Source organism: Electrophorus electricus, chromosome 23 (assembly GCF_013358815.1).
Source record: "Electrophorus electricus isolate fEleEle1 chromosome 23, fEleEle1.pri, whole genome shotgun sequence".
Taxonomy (NCBI): Eukaryota; Metazoa; Chordata; class Actinopteri; order Gymnotiformes; family Gymnotidae; genus Electrophorus; species Electrophorus electricus.
The window spans coordinates 1707501-1729306 of record NC_049557.1 but is presented as its reverse complement, the minus strand read 5'-3'; the positions used below and the strand labels follow the sequence as shown (position 1 = coordinate 1729306).

Here is a 21806-nt window from a genome sequence, read left to right as displayed (position 1 = left end):
CTCTAAATCGTCCTGTCATCGTGTCCTTTTCAACGCCTATTATGAAACACAATGGCGTCTGTTGCTCTGCAGTCCGGTGTCGCTCAACAACCGAACGGGCATTATGGGAGAAGAGCGGAATCGTAGGGGTTTCCGGATCCCTTTGGATTGGCCTTGGAGAAAGTGAGAATATAAGGGAGTAAAGAAAAGTCAATCTTTCGTAGCTTATCATACGTTTACACTGAGGTAAGCCCTTCTCCTGCACCGAAAGTTAATCGAGGTTACATGTTTGTCGCGTTGCAAATATCAGCGCCGGGTCCAGTGAAACATTGTAGCCTAACAAACTTTCGAGCGGAAGTTTGAGGCGTTTAGACGTTACTTTGAATAAACTACAATAATAAAACACCTTTTAAATTCAAATAGTTGGGCCTGTACATCGGTAAACATTTCTGAAAGTCATAAGTTAAGCTTTTTTAAAGCATCCTTTAGCAATTTTCTAATTTCCTATTCCCAGCACTCCCTTGAAAACAGGGTGTGGGCGCTCCAGGCGGTCGGAGCACCCTACAGGATAAGCAAACAGGGCTGTGCGGATTTAAATACTAGTACATGTGGGTTTCTTGTTTAACTGAGTATATTTATTTATCTGATCACGTATCTGAATCGCACATTTTTGGTTCGTTATCTTTAGATGTCGTCATTGCACAAAAGATGATCCCATTTTGCTGGAGCTGTCAGTGATCCGCCCTTTACGTGGGGATGCGGGGGCGGGGTAGTCGAGATGTTTCCAAAATCCGATGTAATTTTGGGAGTTATGTTTGGTGGATGGCCTAATTGTAATTGTTTAGAGATTCTCTTCATACCTGGAATGCTTATTCTGGCGGCAAGAACCATAAAAGCAGGAATAAATACACTGGTAGTCTTCACACACATTGTGTATATGTACGTGATACTTCCCCTTTTGTTTGAAAGTGACTCCGCTCTTTGTCAAAAAAACAACAACAAACCTTTTGTGTGTATACCACATAGGATATGGCCTATGACTGGAAATTGTTTCATAGTGGTACTGTGTGTGTGTACGGAACCCATCTGGTGCAGGAAGAACTTGGGATATTCAGTCTAGAAGTTTCCGTTCATCCTACAGCCTTCTTGATTTTATGGGAGGTGATGAGTCGAAACTCAGCAAGACGTGAGAAGCAGATGTACCTCACTAGAAGGAGAGGACAGATTTTTTTTAGGTGTGGTCAAATGCTAAGGTGTTTGGGTCTGTAAAGGCGGACTCCAGCAGATCTTGCTATGGCAGTACAGCTAAAAGGATGGACCCAGAAGCTAGAACAGACATCAGGGCTCCCTGCAACATCGGCACTCTGCTGCTCCCAGCCAACAAACTTGAGTGACAAAAAACATGGTGATGCGGCAGCATCAGAACCTCCCAGTTTACCATACCTCTTAATGCCCATGGACCCCAGATCTATACCATTACCCTAGATGAAAGGTATTTAACAAAATGTTTGACTGAACAAATGGGTTTGCAGCCTTGCCTTGAAAAAAAAGTCCTGAACATGAATAGGGAGAGCATTTCATAGCTTTGGAGCATTATGGGAAAAGTGATAGATTTCCTTGTTCTAGGTGCTAATAAAGAGCCTACACCTTTTGACTGAAGACACGGCAGATGATAATAGACTTTTTTTTTGCTTGTTTGGTTTATTTTTTGTTTTGTTTTTTAATGGCTTCTTAGGGTTAATACTAGTGTGTATACCCACTTGATTTGTTTACCACCCCTGTGTAGTGGTGGTTTGATCTTATGACCTTAAGTAAACATAAGAGGTCTTGACAACATGTGCTTTAAAGTCAGTTAATTTAACCGCATATTGCATGTGTGTTTTGAAGTCATTGGTCACGTTTGAGGATGCAGCACAGCCTGCAGCTGGGATTCAGTCTGTGTGCGGTGGCCAGTGCTATCTGAACATGCGCCATGCCTTTGTCAGTGTTGAGGAGTACATGGAATTGCATGTTAAACTAGTAGTTTAACTAGATTTTGCAGTAGCATGACTGTAGTTCAGCTACATTCTTATTTGCATGGTGATTGAAGTAGTTTTTTTTTCTTATTTTTTTGTGTAGTTAACAACAGAAACTACAAACAATTTTGTTCCATGAAAAGCTGAAGTTCCCATGAGGTATTTTGTTTCTTTGGTTTGTTGTATATGACTAGTGGTCAAGTGGCCACTTTCTGCAATAAGCTCACTTGTGTGGCATTTTGTTTTGGCTAGCATAGGACTTTTTTTTTTTTTTTTTTTTTTGTATTATATTTTGTTATAATGTCATATCACATGTACATTGTCAATGTGATTTTTTTTATTTTTTCCCACTTCAAGTAGCTTCAGTTAGGACAGCTTGGCTATAGGTCTGCTTCTGCCAAGTGGTATACAGCATGAGCAGAGGCTTGAGTTGGCTCTACCTGTCAGACCGTACGGGCCCCTGCATTACACGGTGGTGGCTATTCTCAGTGAAACTGGACCGATTTATACTGAAATGTCAAATCTGAATACAAGCAAGACAAACCACCAACAACCTTGTACTCAGGAGGTCTCCAATACAGTAATTATCTTATGAAGCATTTTTGAGATTACATTTACATAATTTGGCAGATGCTGTTATCCAGAGTGACTTTCAGAACAGTATTAACAGTTTTATTCTCCTGGGAATGTCCTTGGTGTTTTTAGCACCTGCAGTTTACTGGCTTTCGGGCAGCCGGCCCCATTCCGGCCCCATTCCAAAGCTTGGTGCTTAGAGGGATGCTAATTCCAGTAATAAGCTGACTGTATGTGGCACTCTGGTCACATGTCTTGAGGCTTATTCTCTGGTGAGCTTTGTCAGGAATTCAGCTAAGAGCCTCAGGACTGCTTTCGCCTTTACAGTTAAAAAAGCAAATCTCTTAAGTCTGATCATGACTGTTGGTCACCTGTTGTTGGTGGTGAAAAGTGTTTGGGGGTGTGTAGATTATATTTTCCCCAACAACACTGAAAAAATATCACCACAAAATGTGCTGAGGTGCTGCGGCGGGCGTGTCTCGGTCGAGGTGAGCAGACTTTCCCGACTGACCCCTCTGTACGACCTCGTTTACAGGGAGGGTGCGTGTGCGCTGTAGCGCAGGTCTTTAGAAAGATGAAAAATAAACAATTTTCCTCTCCCCTTGTTCTCGCTCACGCACCTCCCACCTCGGTACTCCAGTGCCTGCTCTGTCATCCTCGAGACCCGCACAAGGCCATCGGTCGTGTGAGTGTGCGCGCGCGCACGTGTGCGTGATGGTAATGTAATCAGGCAGGGACAAAAATACTATCGGAAGCGGAAGTCCGTCAAGATCAAACCGAGTTTGCTTCTGTTCGGGTAAAACACGGGAACGTTTTTGTTTTTCGTCCTGTGCGCCAATTTCTCTTCTGAACACGGGGTCATAGAGACGTACAAGAGGTTCACAGTGTGATTTATTTATTTTTTCTCCCTTTTCAGTCTTAATTTGCCAAGTAGCTGCAGGCATGTCACAGTCCAGTGAGAAGGGAAAGGTAAGTAACTAATGTACTTAGAAGGAAAAGAACGGATTTATGTCAATTATTCTTAATTATGTAAAAAAGGTCAACGGTTGTGTGTGTGTGTGTGTGTATATACACGCTTGCTGTAGTTCCCTGAGACAACTGGGTATGTGGGCTTTGCCAACCTCCCCAATCAAGTACACAGGAAGTCAGTGAAAAAGGGCTTTGAATTTACTCTAATGGTAGTAGGTGAGTAACATGAATGTGCCCTTATGAATGCACATGTTGAGCTTGTTGGGTTTTTATATCGAACTTGTTAGCGTGTTGTAAATAAGTGTGATTGGCTGGTGTGTTGTAGGAGAGTCTGGACTGGGTAAGTCTACCCTGATCAACAGCTTGTTCCTCACTGACCTCTACCCTGAACGCTACATACCTGGAGCAGCTGGTAACGTACACACACACACCCCAGATATACGGCATGATTAATTGTGAAGTTGTTTTTGAATCCATGTACCTTAATAAAGTAAATTTGAAAAAAAGGAACCTTTACCCCCCCCCCCTCTCTCTCTCTCTCTCTCTCTATGTCTCTCTCTCTCTCTTATGTCTCTTTTTTCATGGTCCACTAATGCAGTAAGTCTGAAGAGATGAGTTTCTGAAACACTACTGCTTATGGCAGAACACAGAAGGGTTTTCATTTTGTTTTGTCTAATGGAAAAGCCCCCCAAAGTCTCCAGTAGAGCAGCATGTGCATTTGCCATAATGCCCATAATCTCGTCTGGGGTTCTGTTTTGATAGGCTCACATACCTCGCCTAACACTCAGAATTAACTAAGGGCACTGGTGCATATTTTGGGTCTCTGAGGGCCTCTTGTTGTCATGACAATTATAGAGAAGATCGAGCGCACGGTGCAGATCGAGGCCTCGACAGTAGAGATTGAGGAGAGGGGGGTTAAGCTTCGCCTCACTGTGGTGGACACGCCCGGATACGGAGACGCCATCAACAGCCAAGACTGGTCAGTTGGCGTTTGAACGAGTCTGCGTAAGCCTGGTTGCTTGGGTGTTTGAAAGGCGGAATTATATAGCTGGGCCATGGTGAACTTTTTAAACATGTCTTAGGTTTATTTCAGCTCATATATTCACTTTATTAGCTACACATATGCTATAGATGTGCCATAATGGCCAGCATGTGTGTTACTGCCAATTGTAAGTGTTGTACTCTTAAATCGGCTGATTGACTTCGGTGGAGTCCTGTGCCTTCTGCAAACTCTCAGCCTTTAAAACTCAGGTAACGCCTGAAAGACGCGAATAAAGGCAGGTGCAAGCTAGTTGCTTTTAAGGCGCATTTATACTCAAAAAAGCACATGCGCTATTTATGTAAACACTTCTGAATGTTGCACAGACAGACATTTATGATGATTTACATTTTTTTAATTGTTATAAAATTTCCCCCGCCCCGCCCCTCCCCGCCCCTCCCTCACAGTCAGGCCTTATACCAGAGACCTGGGAGTGCAGCACGGTGCAGTACGTTTGCTGTTCCTAGGATTGCACTCTTCTGGACTGAGATTTCTCATTCCTGGGATCTGTCTGAGCTAATCATCCAGATTAGGGCTAAACGTCACTACTGGGATGGCCTCGGCGTTAACCTTCCCATCGTAGCACGAGCCGCTTCCTACCTGTCTGCCAATCAAGCGAAAAACTATCCTCCTCTCCGAGCACTGGCAGGTTTGCTCCCCCAGCTATGGATGGCTGTGGCATCATGGGGGATCAAACCTGTGACCTCTGGATGATGGGGCGAGCGTCTTCTCTGCTACAGTGATTGGTTGGTTCGCCACTCTTGGATTATCTGTCTGGATCAGGAGGTCCAGCAGGATTTTAGACTTGTTGTCCTATAGCACTCTATGATTCCTTTGATTTGGATAGAGGGGGGTCTAACTCGTACGCATCCCCCGGGTTGCGTTTCTCAGCGTCTGCTTTCCCTGGAGGGATCTCCAGCCTAAACGAGGTTCCAGTGTCCTTGCTGTAGATCCTGGTCAGGTGATTCAGTGAGTCGATGTCCCTTTCAGTCTTGATGTGTAGCTCGATGTCATCAACGTACAGGAGGTGGCTAATGGTAGCTCCACTCCTGAATCTGTAGCTGTACCCTCTCTTACTGATCATCTAGCTGGGAGGATTTAGGCCTGTGCAGAACAGCAGCAGGAACAGTACATTTCCTTAGTACAGACTCTATGGTCATCTGGGCAACTGGCTTCAGGTTGTCTTAGAAGCCTTAGAAGCCTTGTGGAAAGCTCTTTCTGTCGGTAGGTGGTGTTTTTGCGACTCTGCCGCTGGTTCCAGTTCTCTTCTGAGCAGTGCTCGTATATCTGCACACATGCTCATTCAGCTTGATGGCTAGTATTTTTTCCCCCCTCCTTTTTCCTTTTGGTTTACTCCGTTGTCTTCAGCATTGGTCATCTCCAATTCCACGCACCCATCCTCCCCCAATGGCATGACGCCACCAAGCCAAGACGGGGAAGGTTGACTGGCGCTTCCTCCGATCCAAGTGTAGCCAGCTGGGTTAAAACTGTAGCCAGCGTCGGTTAAAACTGCCTCCAGAGCGCCACCCGCCGGCTGCGCCAACACTGGCACACAGACGCACGGATGGCTTAGCGCCATGAAGCGGAGGGGCCAGGGCGAAGCCATCCAGCTCACTCGGAGAGCTCCCCCGATGTGGACTGACAGGTTATTGGCATGTACTTGAATGGTATTTGGCCCTTCCAGGGTTACTTCGTGACCAGTACCGTCCGGCTGTGTTGGCCAGCCCAGACGGGTGCCAGTAGCTAGCAGCTCGCCCAGTTGTTCTGCTAGGCACCCATGCCGAGCTGTTTATTTCTTCAGCCAGTAGGCACAGATCGCGTCGAGGCCAGGGGCCGCCCAGCGTTTCATCTTCCTGACCTGTTCTTGGACATCTGTGTTGTAACGCTCGTCGTTTCCTGCTCTGGGACACAGTCGTTCTCCATTCTGATTACTCTTAACCTCTGAGCACTCATGGTGTGTGACTCATTTTCATTTATCCCCTTCCAGTGCAGTTCTGTTTCATTCCTGGGTACATCCACAGTCAGGGTTCTGTTGCACTTTTTCTGAGAGTGCACTTTGGATGGTTCTTTGGCAAAGAGGTCATTTACTCTCCTGGCCACCTCTTATGTGCATCTCTGGCCACAGCCTTGTCTTGGGTCGTCTTTCCGTGTTGTTTTTTATCTTGGTCTGCTGCCTTTGTTTCCGAGGGGGGCATCAGATGAGGACTCCGGCGTGTATATCATGGCGTCGGGTCTCGAGCCAGATTATCGCGGCAGTATATGTCACCTTGTTTGTTTCAGGTACGCTGGTTGTTGGGATTGCGCGTAGAGTTGCAGTTATGTTTATGGATTTTCCCATGTCAGTTTTATTGAGGAGTAAATGAAAAGGTGCAACTAAACGCTGTTATCGTTCCTGTTGCATTCATCTGAGTAAGTGTAAGGCAAGTCCAGTGCAAGGTCATCATGGTCTGGAATGCCAGGAAGCTCACACGTGAGAATATAATATCCTCCTTCCTCCCCTCAACACTGTCCTGGCACACAATTGATTTGGATAGATTATTCTTTATTTGCGGTGTGGTGCTTTGTCTTCGCAGATTTATTTATTTTATGTTGTTGTTATTGTTCCCTTCTTGTCAGTTTTAAGACAATCATCCAGTACATCGATAATCAGTTTGAGCGCTACCTGCACGATGAGAGTGGCCTGAACCGTAGGCACATCGTGGACAACAGAGTTCACTGCTGCTTCTATTTCATATCTCCATTTGGACACGGGTACATCGCACGCACACACGGCTGTTTTACAGAACAAAGTCATTTAAAAGCAAAGACCAAAATGATCCGATATGTATGTCTGTGTCTGTGATTGTGTGTGTGCGCGCGTGTCTTTCCAGACTGAAGCCCCTGGATGTGGAGTTCATGAAGGCCATCCACAGCAAAGTGAACATCGTCCCGGTCATCGCCAAAGCCGACACCCTGACGCTGCGTGAGCGGGACCGCCTCAAGCGGAGGGTGAGTGGGCATCTCTCGGTGCTCGTCATGCAGGTAGCAGGTCAGGGCCATCGCTAATCGACCTCTCCACCCTCCGAGATGACGGCACATGCGGTTGCTCTGGTCAGAGTCTGGTGGATTTCTACGGTTTTTTTTTAGATTATCTTTTTTTTTTCGTTTGCGTATTCTTCTCGTCTTACCCCGCCCGTGCGTGCCCCCCCCGTCCCCCTCGGGCGGGCGGGCGGCCAGGTGTCGCAGTGCCGGGGCGCTACGTGCTTTCCTGCTGATCAAGCACAGGGGCAAACAATGGCAGACCCAGCCCTCCTGCCCTGACCGTGCCACCGGTCATGGTTTATTCCACAGGAAGCTCGGATTCCCTCTTACTGGCTTTATCTCCGCTGGCTGGCTCGCCTGCGTTATTGTGCAGCTCTGTTTTCCTTACGCGGAGCCTCTCCGGTAAGCCGTGCGTTGGGGTTTGCAGCTTATCAAGGTAGTTAGAACGTAGACGTGAAACTGGTTGTTCTTTTCTCCCACTCTTCTCTACCAAAATGGCCCCATCCAGTGAGGCATCGCATTTGAAGACCGCGTCTGTCTCTGCTGAACTCGGAATAGAAGTGATGACTAATGAACCTCGGCGCATGGACCGCTGCGAGCGGTGTTTAGAGCTGGGCGTACAGTTCGTGTGCTAGGAGTGAGAGATAACCACCCTTTTCTCGTACCTGAATGGGTCGTCCATCGTTAGCTGTGTGAGACAAGCACACCCCAAAGCCCTACCGAGTCCTTGGCAGTTTAGAACCAGGTGGCGGATTACTCCACAAAACACCCCGTGGGCCTTCACAGAAACCGGCCACAGTCACGTTGATCCCCTCTTAGTTCTTCACTGTTCCCCGACCCGGTGTGCGGCATGTCTGCACGTGTGGGTGTAAGCATGCACGTTTTGCCTCATTACACGACGATGTTTGTGGTGGCAGGGTGGTGGTGGGTCTTGGTAATTAAATCCGAGCGATGCAATCTGTTCGTGTTCCTGCAGCGACTCCATGCGTTTCCCCCCAGTGACATCCTGAGGTTCGCGGAGCCCATGTTGACCTGTAGTCGCAACAAGCCTGGGTGCCAAGAATTGGGTCAGAGTTGCCCGTTAGCCTTGTGTCTGTGCGGCGGGCTTCCTGTGTGTTTGCATCAACATGTTTCACACCAATAAATGCGACAATTGCCTTTTACCATGGCAAAGCTGCGTTGCTATGTCGATTGGACGATAAGACCAATGCGATCTGGGCGTGTTCCTGTAATCACTGCATGTACTTCCTGCCAATAAAATCCCATGGTCGTTAGCCTCCAGGAGCCAAACTGCCTAAACGGATTCGGGACTACATTTATTGCATTAACACACACACACACACACCCCTAAGCAGCACACACTCAAAACCAAACAAAAATTTCAGAGTGAGTATGGCCTGGGCCATTGTTGTGCAGGAAGTCAAGGAGCTCAATAGCAGATTAGATGCCATGTACTGTATGTATCCATGGCAACGGGGCAACGTCAAGTGCCTTTATTTTTAGTAGTTACAGTTGTTTACTTGTTTCCCTAATTTCTTTCTCAGGCTTCCTTCAAGTGATTTTCTTTCCCCATAGAAACACACACACACCCACACCCATTGCAAAGCAGAGTCAGCTTATTCCTGTCATCCACCTTCAGTTGGCAAGCTAAGCCTCATGGAACATAGTCTGAATGTGCGACTCCGGTGGCGTGCGGTCCAGCCCGTAGAGCAACGCCGGCAAGGTCCAGCCCGTTATCAGAGCGAAGTATAGCGCGGTGAGCAGGAGAGTGGAAGGCCAACCCTGGTGAGCAAGTTCTTCCATTTTTGAATTGACTTTATTAAGAAAATTCAATTCTTCCCTGCTCCCTTTGATGATGTCAGCACGACTGCACAGTTTCCCCAGATTCTTCAGAGTCAGCCAGAGCCCTGAGTTCTACAAACAACCCATTGTGCTTGTACGGCAACTCCAATATTTATCTTTATCCCTTTTTTTTTTTTTTTAAGCTTTCCCACTGTACGAGGCAGTGCCTCATTCTATGTCCTCCTCTCCCCTCCTGTCTTGCTCTGAAGTGCCGTCTCCTCGCTCCTCTCTGGGGAAGCAGCCTGTCCAGAACAATGCGGCTGTTCCCCACGACGTGCCTGAGTGATTGGTGGCACGGGACCGACCGCCTTATCGGAGGCGACCCAAGCACAGCGCGAGTTCCCCTCGCGGAGGTCAGGGCAGCCGGCAGCCCATAAAGCACTGCTGGGATGTTTCAGTAGCACTTGGCTGCCTGCTCACATCCTGCTCTAGGAGTGATGTATGCTGAGGTGGGATGCTAAAGGGATCTCTCTCTCACACACACACACACACACACACACCATGTAGAATTTTTCTGTGGGCTGTATGTTTGAACCCTTCAGTGCTCAAGACGCACGCAGACGGAGCGTGAGAAACTGGATCCACGTCTCCGTGCTGTAAAGCGTGGCCAGCGTTGTCAAACGCCTGAGATTCTGTTGCCGTTTGACGTTCTACGCCCGCCTAGCTAGTGAAGCCTTCCTGCCATTGTCCACTGAGCAGAATAACCAAGAGTGCCAGTGGTCGAAAACGCAGAGAGGTGTGCGCGCACGCGCATGTTTCTGAGCGATGCAGTATGCTGGTGTGCCGCGTTTTGTTTGAGGGTGTCTGGAGCCGTGAGGCCTTTGTGTGCGGAGCCCTTGGCCGTGAAGAGGCTTATTTCTGCATGACCTCCTTTATAACTTTATAACCGTGTCACACCTTAAGCAATTTGAGATTTAATGAGCTCACATCCTCTACACTGGCGAGTTGTCACCTCACCCTCTGCAGCCTTTATTACTGCCTGACCCCCAGACTGTGGCTTTTTGTGTGTGTGTGTGTGTGTGTGTGTGTGTGTGTGATCAAACTCTTTGCAAACGAGTGTGTCAGAGTCTGTTTGCCTTCTCGTACTGAGCGAGAATGAAGCCACTTACTCGCTGTACTTGCTCATGGTAAAATACTAAATAAATCCATTAGTGGCGTCAGCTGCAGCATGACTCATAACAGCAGTTGACCGCCAGGTAATGTCCATATTTCCAGAGGTTTCCTTTATCTCCATTCATGGAGGTGCCCATTTCTCTGGGCCAAATATTTGTAAGTAATAACAGACTTTACCGTCTAATAGACGGCCCAGTCCATGGTAAATTGTGTTCTGTGCAATCTTTTTCATTAAATCTGTATGCTGACCTAATCCAACCACAAGATGTGTGGCCTCATGAACTCGGACAGAGAACAAAGTCTAACTGGCCTGCTGGTTGTGTAGCGTCTTTAACCCTGCTGGTTGTGTAGCGTCTTTAACCCTGCTGGCCTCAAGCACCGGCTCATTCTTGCCATAATTCCAGCATCCTGTGTGAGGCTAGCCCTGTGGCCCCTTGGCCTTGCGTGCGCATGTGCGCATGTGCGCACGCACACACACACACACGTTAATGGAATTTGCCGATGTGAGCATCTCCCCGCGCCACGCTGTCCTGGAGACTCCGGATCATCATGGGTTCTGATGCATGCTGTTACACACTTGCATGCAGTGCTGCAGGTTCCAGAGGCCTTGGGATCAAAGCAAAAGGCCGCACTGCCCCCGAGGCTTGGCCCACACTGCCCCCGAGGCTTGGCCCACACTGCCCCCGAGGCTTGGCCCACACTGCCCCCGAGGCTTGGCCCACACTGCCCCCGAGGCTTGGCCTGCAGCCACGCCACCTCCCCTCTCTGAAGCCTGTCTGAACTGCGCCCTTTTGCGTCTGTTGTTGTTACCCCTCCACCCCGACGACCACCACCACCGCCGCTACCACACGCATTGTTGATGTCATGGGGCACTTCACAGAACTCTTGAACTTCCAAGTATTGTTCTGCAGACATGCTGCGAACTCGAATAAATACTGTACATTTCATTTCATCTGCCCGATCAACGGAACGGGAGATTGTTGTCAGAGTCGGCAGCTGTGCGTGACTACTCGGACTGGAGTGTGTGTGTGTGTGTGTGTGTGTGTTGCTGTAGTGTGGATGGCTATTTTACACCCCATGGTGAAATCCCTGTTTGTACGGTAATAACAGGGTTGTGGTAAAAGACCTGTATTTATGTTGTTTTCTTGTGTATGAAAAGTCATATGTAGACAGTCAGTCTACAGTCTGAGGCTCCTATTTTGTTTTTAAAAAACAAAGGACTTCATTGGCCCAAGAAAAGTCCTGTTCACCATTACTGTAGGTCATCACAGAATTGGTAATTACAGTACAACACACACAGCATAGTTCAAACTGAAATGCCAGAACAGCTGTATCAATATTGCAGTTTCATTGTATCACAATTCTAGATCTCATGATATCAATTTATCTGAAACTTATTTTGTGTTATAACCATTGCTAAAGTTTATTCGATGTGAATTAGGTGTCAGTATAAGCCTCTAGATGGTACCATCTACCATATAGATTCCTCTTATAGCTCCTATACAAGTAGCTGTCGAAAAATCACGATCCGGTAGGAACAGACGGTGCCGGTTGGTCTGGATGGGTTGATTTTGGGACGGATGATGACTTTCTGAATCATGGCCCATGTATAGTGCTGAGCTCGAGAGAAATCCAGTTGCATATACAGATTCACTAATATCCACCTTTAATTGTCACAGTATCCAGCCTGATCTGACCCAAACTGTTCGAATTAGTTTCGGATCAAACACACAATTGAAACGTGCAGCAAATGATCGTCCGGAATACACAGGTTTGCAGCGGCCCGCGTTTGATCCGGCGCCGTAGCCGATCGGCTCCTCTAGCCGTGGCTCGTACTGCCGCTTTTGTTAAAGCTCATTTTCGAGCATGACCACCACCTCACCCGGAACCCCCCCATACTCTAGACCTGCTGGAGTGGTGTGCAGAACCTGAGAGTGCTACTGCTTGCCTCCGTGACCCCCCCCCCCCCCCCCCGCCCCCCACCCCCGACACTTTCCGAGCAGCGCGGTTTCGCTAACGCACGGTCGTTACTCATAATGCATCCTTTCACAAACAAATCGCCCGCGGGGGTGGGGGGGGGATCGGCCAGCCTCGCTTCCCTTTACGATCAGGAGCAGAGGAGAGGATCCAGTGCCATTGTTCGGGGGCCAGACTCCAGCAGCCTGAGCCAAGCCAAACGCAATCAGCTCGGGGAGAGCGAGAGAAAGAGCGGACGCACCGGCCTTCGGGCCTTTGCTGGGTGTGATGCCGCCTGCTCCCTGTCTGTGGCCGCAGCGGGGCAGGAATGAGCTCGAGGTCACCGGCGGAACAGGTGCGCCAACCTGCCCTGCCCTCCCGCTCTGCCCTCCGGCCGCGTCCGTTGAAGTCCCTGTCCGGGCGTGTCGCCGCTGACCGCGGGCTTTTGGGCTTGGCTCGGCGGGCTGTTCCACCCTGGCACGGGGACACGTTTTTTTTGTTTTTTTTCCTCCCATTGTGATGTCATATGTTTTCTTTTCTCTTCCCCACTGGGAGCGCTTTCCCAAAGCCCTGCAACCCTTGTACTGTACAGGCCTACCTCAAAGTTGAGGAAGTGCAATCTTTTTTTTCCCCTTCATCCCCCCCTCCCCCGCCTCGTTCTTGTCTTTTTCTTTCTCTCTGTTCTTTCCTTCCCTCCGGGTTTCTCATTGGATCCTTACAGCCGTGCGCCTGGTCACGCTCTCCGTCCAGGCCAGCGCAGACTGTTTATTTGGAGTCTGAAACAGCACCGTCATAGCAGGGAAGAACTTTCTGTAGGCCAGGGCCGTGGCGGGGGGTCTGCAGCCCGGCCGGACTGCTGTCGTCGTTCCCCCCTCCCGCCGAGATTTCACATGAAAGTGCTCCAAATGTCAGGAAAAGGCTGCAAGCAGCGTGTTTGGCTGCTGCTCCACCAGCGGCATTGTGAACGTGCTTCTTAAGAAAACAGCTTTGATGTTAGAAAAATAAATTACAGCGCCTGCTTCCCCACAGGTGCGTCTGAGGTCTGGGACTGTGTGTGTGTGTGTGTGTGGGGGGGGGGGGGGGGCGTCTGGATAAAGCAGGTTTGAACAGAATTCGGAGCATGTGGTGCTGTCAGACCGGGCGTGCTACACGGCGTTCAGCGTGGTCGTCAGCCTCCTCGCATGCACAAGGTTCCACACAGTTACGTGCACAAGCCACAACACCCAAGTTCGCGCAGGCCCGTAGAGGTCAGAAGGTCGGCCCGCTCCCCCTCTAGAAGAGGTGGGTATTTTGTTTGTGGTGTTGACACCCTTGGAGAGTCGCCTCTCTTCTGCCACCATCTGACCCCAGTCATTGTGAATTCGCTACCCGAGCCCAGACGTCCATTAGGCTGATAAACACAGTGGGCGTGGAAACATATTCCTTCTGTAAGTGATTCCTTTTCTGCTTTCCGCATTAAAGCTTGTTGGGAAGTGTTAAAGGTCAGGAGGAGGACAAGGATGTTGGAGGTTGGGGGCGTGGCCGTCCCATGCCAAATCCACATCTCGACTGTGTTTGTCAGGTTTGTTGGTTTTTGCTTTATGGTTCAGATCTTGGACGAGATCAGCGAGCACGGCATCCGCATCTACCAGCTCCCAGACGCCGACTCCGACGAGGACGAGGAGTTCAAAGAGCAGACGCGCGTCCTGAAGGTCAGGGGTCACGCCTCAGAGGTCACGAGTTTCCATTATTGCCGCCGGCGCCGCAGCACGGGGGCGCGCCTGACTGCTCTTGACGCGGCCTGCGTTTCCCACCCAGGCCAGCGTTCCCTTCGCAGTGATCGGCTCCAACCAGCTGATCGAGGTGAAGGGAAAGAAGATCCGGGGGCGTCTGTACCCGTGGGGCGTCGTGGAGGTGGAGAACCCCGAGCACAACGACTTCCTCAAGCTGCGCACCATGCTCGTGTGAGTAGCTCTCGGCAGCCCCGTCGGGCCTCTGGCGCCCCCTGCTGCATATAAAAGAGTCTGCAGGTGTGTTTGGTTCAGTGAAGGTGGTTTAAAATGTAGCTTTGCACACTGGTTAGAACCCACATGCAGGACCTACAGGAGGTGACGCAGGACCTGCACTACGAGAACTTCCGCTCCGAGAGACTGAAGAGGGCAGGCAGGTGAGGGCAAAGCAGGCAGAACTTCTCCAGCTCCGTCCACACGCAACACGCACCCTCACGCGTGCAGGCCCGCCGAGGGAAATCGAACCAGCCCCCATGAACGGCTGGTAAAACCATATCTGCTTTTTTATTTGATTTTTATTTTTTTTCCTAACCCCGCAGAAAGGTGGAGGACGAAGTGCTGGACAAAGATCAGATCCTGATGGAGAAGGAGGCTGAGGTGAGGTTTCGCCCTCGCATCCGTCACGGCCCCCCACGGGCGTCGCATTCCGAGCGTCGTCATTTTCGTAGCACGTTGTCATCGCTCGGCGCCGAGCAACATTGTGTGAGCACGCAGCACCACGTCCTCTGGCAAACACTTTGTTCTGTGGCTCCAGAGGCCGTATAGAGCAGGCAGACACAGAGTGGCGGCGCGGGGTTATGACGTCATCTTCCTCTCTAACAGAGCAGCCTTAAGTGTTCCAAAACAGCATTGTATAGTAAGAAGGTGTGTGTGTGTGTGTGTGTGTGTGAGAAGGCTTTAGACTGTTTCTGGGACACACACTAATATGTTTTCAGCAAAAGTATATTTAGCAGTATAGTCACCAATGATCATGGTTAGTGTGATTAACACACAGCTGCTATTTAGATAATCTCTTTGCGTGTTTGTCGGCCTTCACCTGCAGTGTATTTAAAGACGTTTTTATAGGTCATGAGGTAAGCAGAGAATGACACATTTCTTCCGTATTTGGAATGCCGTTTGCAATACCATGATGGGTTATCATAGGGACCAGACCACATATTACATTAGGAGAGCGTACCGTGTCCACTGTGACCGCAATCCAGACAAAGTCTCGGCGCGTCAGCCGTGTCGCTGAGTCGTTGATCAGTACACGAGGACCCCCCCCCCCCCCCCCGGAGTCATCTACTCCGTTTACCCAAGGAACGCTCCACGCCACGTTGGGGATATTCCTGCCCTCCTCGCTCTCTCTGATCCCCTCGTTCTCTCCACAGCTGAGGCGCATGCAGAAGATGATCGCGCAGATGCAGGCTCAAATGAAGATGAAGCCCGGGGACGACTGAGGAGAACGACGCCTGCATCCCTCCCTCCGGCTGTCTTTGAGCTGCAGCAGGAGGAAGGCGCTCCATCCTAAGTTACCCCCACCCTTTAGTTTATATGTCCTCCTCAAAAGACCAGCTTGCTAGTGTGTATTTATTTGTCTGTCCCAAACGGGATCATTTCAACCCATCATGTTCTGCACATACTGACTGATTTACTTTTAACCCATTTGATTTGGTTTTTTTTTGTTTTGTTTTTTTTTGCTTTAACCATATCTGCATACTACGCATGGTGTTATTCATGTATTGCAGTTTCTAACGTGCCTGGATCAGTCTTGCATAGCAAACAATGCCATGGCCAAAGCGTGGTTATTGCGGTAGCCGTTATACATTACATGTTTACTTCCGAGCGCCGTGCTGTGGCTGCATCGTGTATTTTCTGTGCTGCGCGGTGCCCGTCGCCTGTTTCCAGCTCTCTTTGCCTCAGACAGATGGTCTGTAACGGGCACTCATGGCTTTTCTATGGCTTCACAGTATAATAGGCCATTGCAGCACTATTTTATACTCAGAAGAGGGAGTTTACAAGTTTACAGTCATATGAACTCCTAAGAGAATGCATTTGTGATAGCCTGGTACAAAGTAGATGCCAGACGTTTCAGCAAAACTCGTCATAGTGTGTATGTGGCTGTGTGTCTGAAACTGCAGCAATCTGTGCCCTAAATTCAGTCATGTGTAACCTACATCTGCTAAATTATCTTGAATGAAATGATGTGACTTATGGAAAATGCATAAATATGTTAACAGTTATAATCACTGGCAAGCAAGAAACTGAAATGTCCATTCATACATTACGTGAAAATGACAATCAGTCGGTCCTTTTGAAGCTAACAGCTTGTACCACGCAGTGGCTGCCAGTAGAGGGCAGCGTCTCCGTAAATTCACGACCTAAGCACTGCTCATTGAAGACTAAATATGATATTTAGATATTTTAGGCAAACTTAAATAAGACGGGAGGTGATGATCTCGAATAAAAATGTTTGTTTTAAGCCAGTGTATCCGCATCTACTTAAGCATCACTGCCGGATTTAACCTTGCTTCGTAAATCGACTTACTTTTTAGAAGCAAGTCATTTCCAAGCCTGGCAGTGAGAAGGGTGTCCGGGATGAATAGATCAGAGAGGGGTTTCGGCGCAGGTAGAGCCATTACCGTCCATGCACGACACCGCATCTCCCCGGCACGTCGCTCATCGTTGGGAAAACGCCGTGTTTTTTCTAAGACTAACCTTTGCTAACGTGGTTTGGTCATCTCCTGTTTTCAGATTCATGCGAATGTGTTGCAAAGTTGCACGACCACGGTACATTTGAGCGTAACCCATTTTTTTATGCTCGTACTCTTTTTGTATTCATTTTGAGAAATAAATGTTCAAAGATTCCGAGTCATGTGGTAAAGCTGTTTCTTTCACTAAAAAAAAAAAGCTTTTAGTGACCCTTGTGCATTTTAAAAACATTATGTAACCTGCTGCGCTGTATGTATAAGAAAGTATGCCATGGATTTATTCCTAATAGTTAAGAGAAATTAATAACAATTCACCAGTAGTCCTATATGTTTACTGTGAGGGTTTATCTCGTTTAACGTGTGATTCCAAATTATACGATACGGTTTTATTTTGGAAGAAAAAAAAACCAATTGACCTAAGAAACGTGATGGCATACATTTTAGACTTGAAATCCTAGGAAAAGCGGAGCTCGTCTGTGATTGGACAGAGCAGCCAGTAGGTGGAGCACACACTGACACACACACTCACACACACACACACACACACACACTCACACACCTCGTTTTGGGATCCCCAAAGGGAAGCAGTCGAGCGCAATCACCGGTACAGGAACAGAGCACGACAGGAGCCGAATACGAGAAAGATGACAACTAACATGCGATACAAGAGCCGGATTATTAAAACGGGTAAAGGAACCATTCAAACCGGGCTGTTCCGCGGACTTTATATTTAAAATCCGTTGGATTAAATGTTCTTTCTGTCTCCCCTGTTTTGTGCGCGGCCGAACGAATCTGGGCATTGTTGGGCGTCCTTCCACCTGCGCCGCCTGCGCCCCTGCGGTGCTGCTCTGGCTCTCCAGAGGACAGCGAGGTAACACATGAGCACTGCGTTTCTCTCTCTCTGACCGTTATATGAGATTGTTACGCTGCCACTTTGATGATGTCCAAACGAAAATGACCAACGAAAGGTGCAGATCGTGCGAAAACTGTCTGAATAAAGTGCTCGCTTTTCGCATCCTGCAGAACTACCTGAATCTAGTCTGTTGTGCGGTGTGGGTGCGCTGCTCCAGTTTGCTGTTGCTGCTGGCCCTAAATATCCCACATTCGGTGCGCCTTCTGTTGCGCCTGTAACACCCCCCCCCCCCCCCGTGTCTAGAATAGCTCGCCTTTAACTGCAGCACGTCCATAATCCATTCCATGTTTCAGGCTGCTTTCTCTGATGCCACTCTGATACCACTCTGCAGCCCTTTACAGCAGCTCTGTGGGGGGTGATGCTGCGGTGCATTGTGGGTGCAACTGGAGGAATAGCGTGAGTTCCTCTTGCTCGATTATGAGGGTTTCTGGACTCTTTCTACTGAGTCCTTAAGATCTTAGATGGTGGTGGCAGGGCAGTGATGTTATCATCAAGCCAGAGCGCTTTCTGCTGCCGTCGCCATGGTTACACAGCGTAGGCTATGCGTTTTTCCCCTGCTGCCAAGATGTCACCTCGTGATAGCTATTCTACTATGCAATGCCGGACTTTACGGTGTAAAAATAGGAAGTCCGGGCCAGTTTGGCTTTGAAGTGGCAGTTGTTTCCATACTTATCTTCCCTTAGGAGCTGACCACAGCTGGTGGGCACAAGCGAGCCTAGGGATGTTCATTAATATATTAGTACAGTGGCACGGATACTACACCGTGTGAGTGCGTGAGTGTGTGTGTGTGTGTGTGTGTGAGTGTGAGTGTGTGAGTGAGTGTGTGTGTGTGTGTGTGTGTGTGTGAGTGAGTGAGTGAGTGTGTGTGTGTGTGTGTGTGTGTGTGTATGTATGTGAGTGAGTGAGTGTGCGAGTGAGTGTGCGCGAGTGAGTGTGTGCGTGTGAGTGAGTGAGCGTGCGTGCGTGTGAGTGAGCGAGCGTGTGAGTGAGTGAGCGTGCGTGCGTGTGAGTGAGCGTGCGTGTGAGTGAGCGAGCGTGTGAGTGAGTGAGCGTGCGTGTGAGTGAGCGAGCGTGCGTGTGAGCGTGCGAGTGAGTGAGCGTGCGTGTGAGTGAGCGTGCGTGTGAGTGAGCGAGTGAGCATGCGTGCGTGTGAGTGAGCGTGCGTGCGTGTGTGTGTGTGTGTGTGCGTGCGTGCGTGTGTGTGCGTGGGGGTGTGTGTGTGCGTGCGTGGGTGTGTGTGTGTGTGCCAATTCCCATGTGTTTACATATTTTACAAAAATGCTCTCATTGTTGCTCCAGGCATGATTACGTAACTCTTGAAAGCGTGCAGTGAGCTTCAGCGTGAGTGGGGTGAGAGAAGTCACATGCTGGATGAATCCAGATGAGAAAGATGCAGGTTGTTATATCTTTACGCACAAGACGTTTTTTTACCACCAGACCCAAGCTGTGACACTGCAACAGACTACACACACCCTCTCTCACACACACTCTCTCACACACACACACACACACACCCACACTCTCACACTCTCACTCTCTCACACACACACTCTCTCACACACACCCACACTCTCTCTCACACACACTCTCACTCTCTCTCACTCTCTCACACACTCACACTCTCACACACTCTCTCACTCTCACACACTCTCTCACTCCCTCTGTAATGCTCCAAGCCCTTCAGCCCCCAGAAAGTCAGAAATGCACCAGCACCCACTCACACAGTTCTATGCATTCTCCATTACTCTCTGTCTCTCTCTCTCCCTCTCTCTCTCTGTCTCCCTCTCTCTCTGTCTCTCTCTCTCTCTCTCTCTCTCTCTCTCTCTCTCTCTCTCTCTCTCTCTCTCTCTCTCTCTCTCTCTCTCTCTCTCTCATACAACACAGTGGAACACCTTACCACAGCTATGCAGATAATAATCAGTGTTATTGGCCCTCTCACCAAACATCTGTGGCCCAGTCACCCATATGTCAGTGCTCTGAACGTATTACAGATATGACATGTCATTTGTTCCTGTGGCTGAATAAACTGTTGCCAGTTCAAGTCCCACCACTGCCAGGTTGCTATTGTTGGGCCCTTGAGAAAGACTCTTATTCCTCCACTGCTCAAATTGTCTTCATACACATTTGTAAGTTGCTTTGGATAAATCTACATTTACAGCATTTATAAACGTGTCAGCTAAACGCCGTAAATGTATAGCCCTCAAACCAAAAGAACCTCTGTGTTCTAGTGGACTCTGACTTCAGTGTTAGCAGTCATGTTAAAGCAGTTATCAAATCAGCATTCTGTCATCTCAAAAATATGAACAGTTTAGAGATTTCTTGTAAAAACTAGATCTTGAGAAACTCATCCATGCTTTTATTTCTAGCTTGGTCAATTGCTGAAATGCTCTCCTCACAGGTCTTCCTAAAATTCAGTTAGACAAGTTTGGTTGATTGAAACTCAGCTGAAGTCTCACTGGAACCAAAAGAAAGGAATACATTACCCAAATTCTTAAATGCTTATGTGTGTTGGAGAATTCACTTTTACTTCTTTATGAATGTAAAAACATTTATATTTATACATTTATACATTTATAAAACATATATATATAGCGCTCTTTTTCCTTCAAGCTTAGCTCCTCTACCAGAGGTCTGGGAGCTTGAGGGTCTGCACTCTTCTGGACAGAGATCTTGTATGTAGTTCCTGCAGACCAGATGATAACGACTAACCAACTTTCCATAGTAGTCCTGGATAAACGGCAGAAGAGGACCGTGCTGATAGAGCCCAAGTGATATCAAAATCACAACCAGGAACACGAGAAGCTCGAGAAATACCAAGTGAAGAAAAGATGTAGAAGGTGAAGAGCACTAGGGGTTGTGACCCCCAAACTGGGAGAATGGAAATATAGACTTCCATTCAGGTTTCCTCCCCTTAAATATCACTGCACGTGTGTGTGTGTGTGTGTGTGTGTGTGTGTGTGTGTGTGTGTGTGTGTGTGTGTGTGTGTGTGTGTGTGTGTGTGTGTGTGTGTGTGTGTGTGTGACAAGTCTGTCACTGCTGCACGGTTTCGCTGTTCTTTCTGGTGCGAAGCGTTTTAACTTGTGATATAGAGTTCATCATATATCTGCGTGTTCCCGATGACGTCTGATAGTAATACAGTATAAAGTGCTTCCTGACGCACCATCAGGAATGCCTGAAGCAGGCTGAGGAAGACTACGCTTGTAGTCTGTATGCTTCTCCAGCCTTTTTCATCCCTCCAGCCTCTGCCTCTTCATGATGTCATCTGATGATGTCAGTGTTAAGTGATACACTGGGAGCCCCATGTCATGCTGCAATCAGTGGTGTATCAGTACACAGGACTGAACACATCGCTGGCATCCTACCTAAAATATTGATAGAATTTAAATAATGAAATATGCTTAAATAATTCAGTATGAAAAGGGCCCTTAATTAGCTCTATTGCAGTAAGTCGTGCATACTTGACCCTTCACCTTTATACTCGGGACCAAAATTACGAGTGTGCGCGCACACGAGGTAGTTTTGCGTGTGTGTACGCCGGATCCCATCTGGCGTGAGAGTGGCAGCTGGACGGTGTGAGTGTGAGGGTGTTTTAGGAGGGGCAGTGCAAGAGCTATTGTGTCGCTCTGGGACATCTGCTCTCTATTCAGGAGAAACGCCCCCCCCCCCGTCCCTTCTGTTATGCGTCTGTCTTCCTCTCTTTTCCTTTCCTCTCATCCTCTCATCCTCTCGTCCTCAGAGCCCACCCAGTCAAGCCCCCCCCAGTGCTCACGCTGAGGGAATGGTATGGTGCCATTATGAAGTCCCAGAGACGAGGTAGGGCTGCGTGCTTGGATGTGGGTTTGGGTGGATGAGACTCATACCTTTAGAGAGCCAATCACTTTCAGATCAGATGCTGGTATGTAGATGAGCTTCCAGACACGCGGCCC

The 21806-nt window shown here is 48.6% G+C and overlaps 2 protein-coding genes across 2 annotated transcripts in view; both read left to right on the top strand.

Annotated features, from left to right (window-relative positions):
• Positions 1–85: 85 nt before the first annotated feature.
• Positions 86–17126, top strand: zgc:63587 (uncharacterized protein LOC393431 homolog). The gene is made up of 12 exons (XM_035521897.1): positions 86–225; positions 3484–3536; positions 3653–3752; positions 3862–3948; positions 4392–4515; positions 7192–7326; positions 7446–7563; positions 14097–14198; positions 14305–14450; positions 14570–14653; positions 14816–14873; positions 15647–17126. The coding sequence occupies exons 2-12, from the start codon at positions 3510–3512 to the stop codon at positions 15713–15715; spliced, it is 1050 nt and encodes a 349-aa protein (XP_035377790.1). The 5' UTR covers positions 86–225; positions 3484–3509; the 3' UTR covers positions 15716–17126.
• A 388-nt stretch (positions 17127–17514) lies between these two features.
• Positions 17515–21806, top strand: part of sept5a (septin 5a) — an 11386-nt gene continuing 7094 nt past the window's right edge. The window contains exons 1-2 of the mRNA XM_026999825.2: positions 17515–17653; positions 17827–17837. Coding sequence (XP_026855626.2) covers positions 17611–17653; positions 17827–17837 — 54 coding nt within the window. The 5' untranslated portion in view covers positions 17515–17610. The remainder of the gene's footprint in view (positions 17654–17826; positions 17838–21806) is intronic.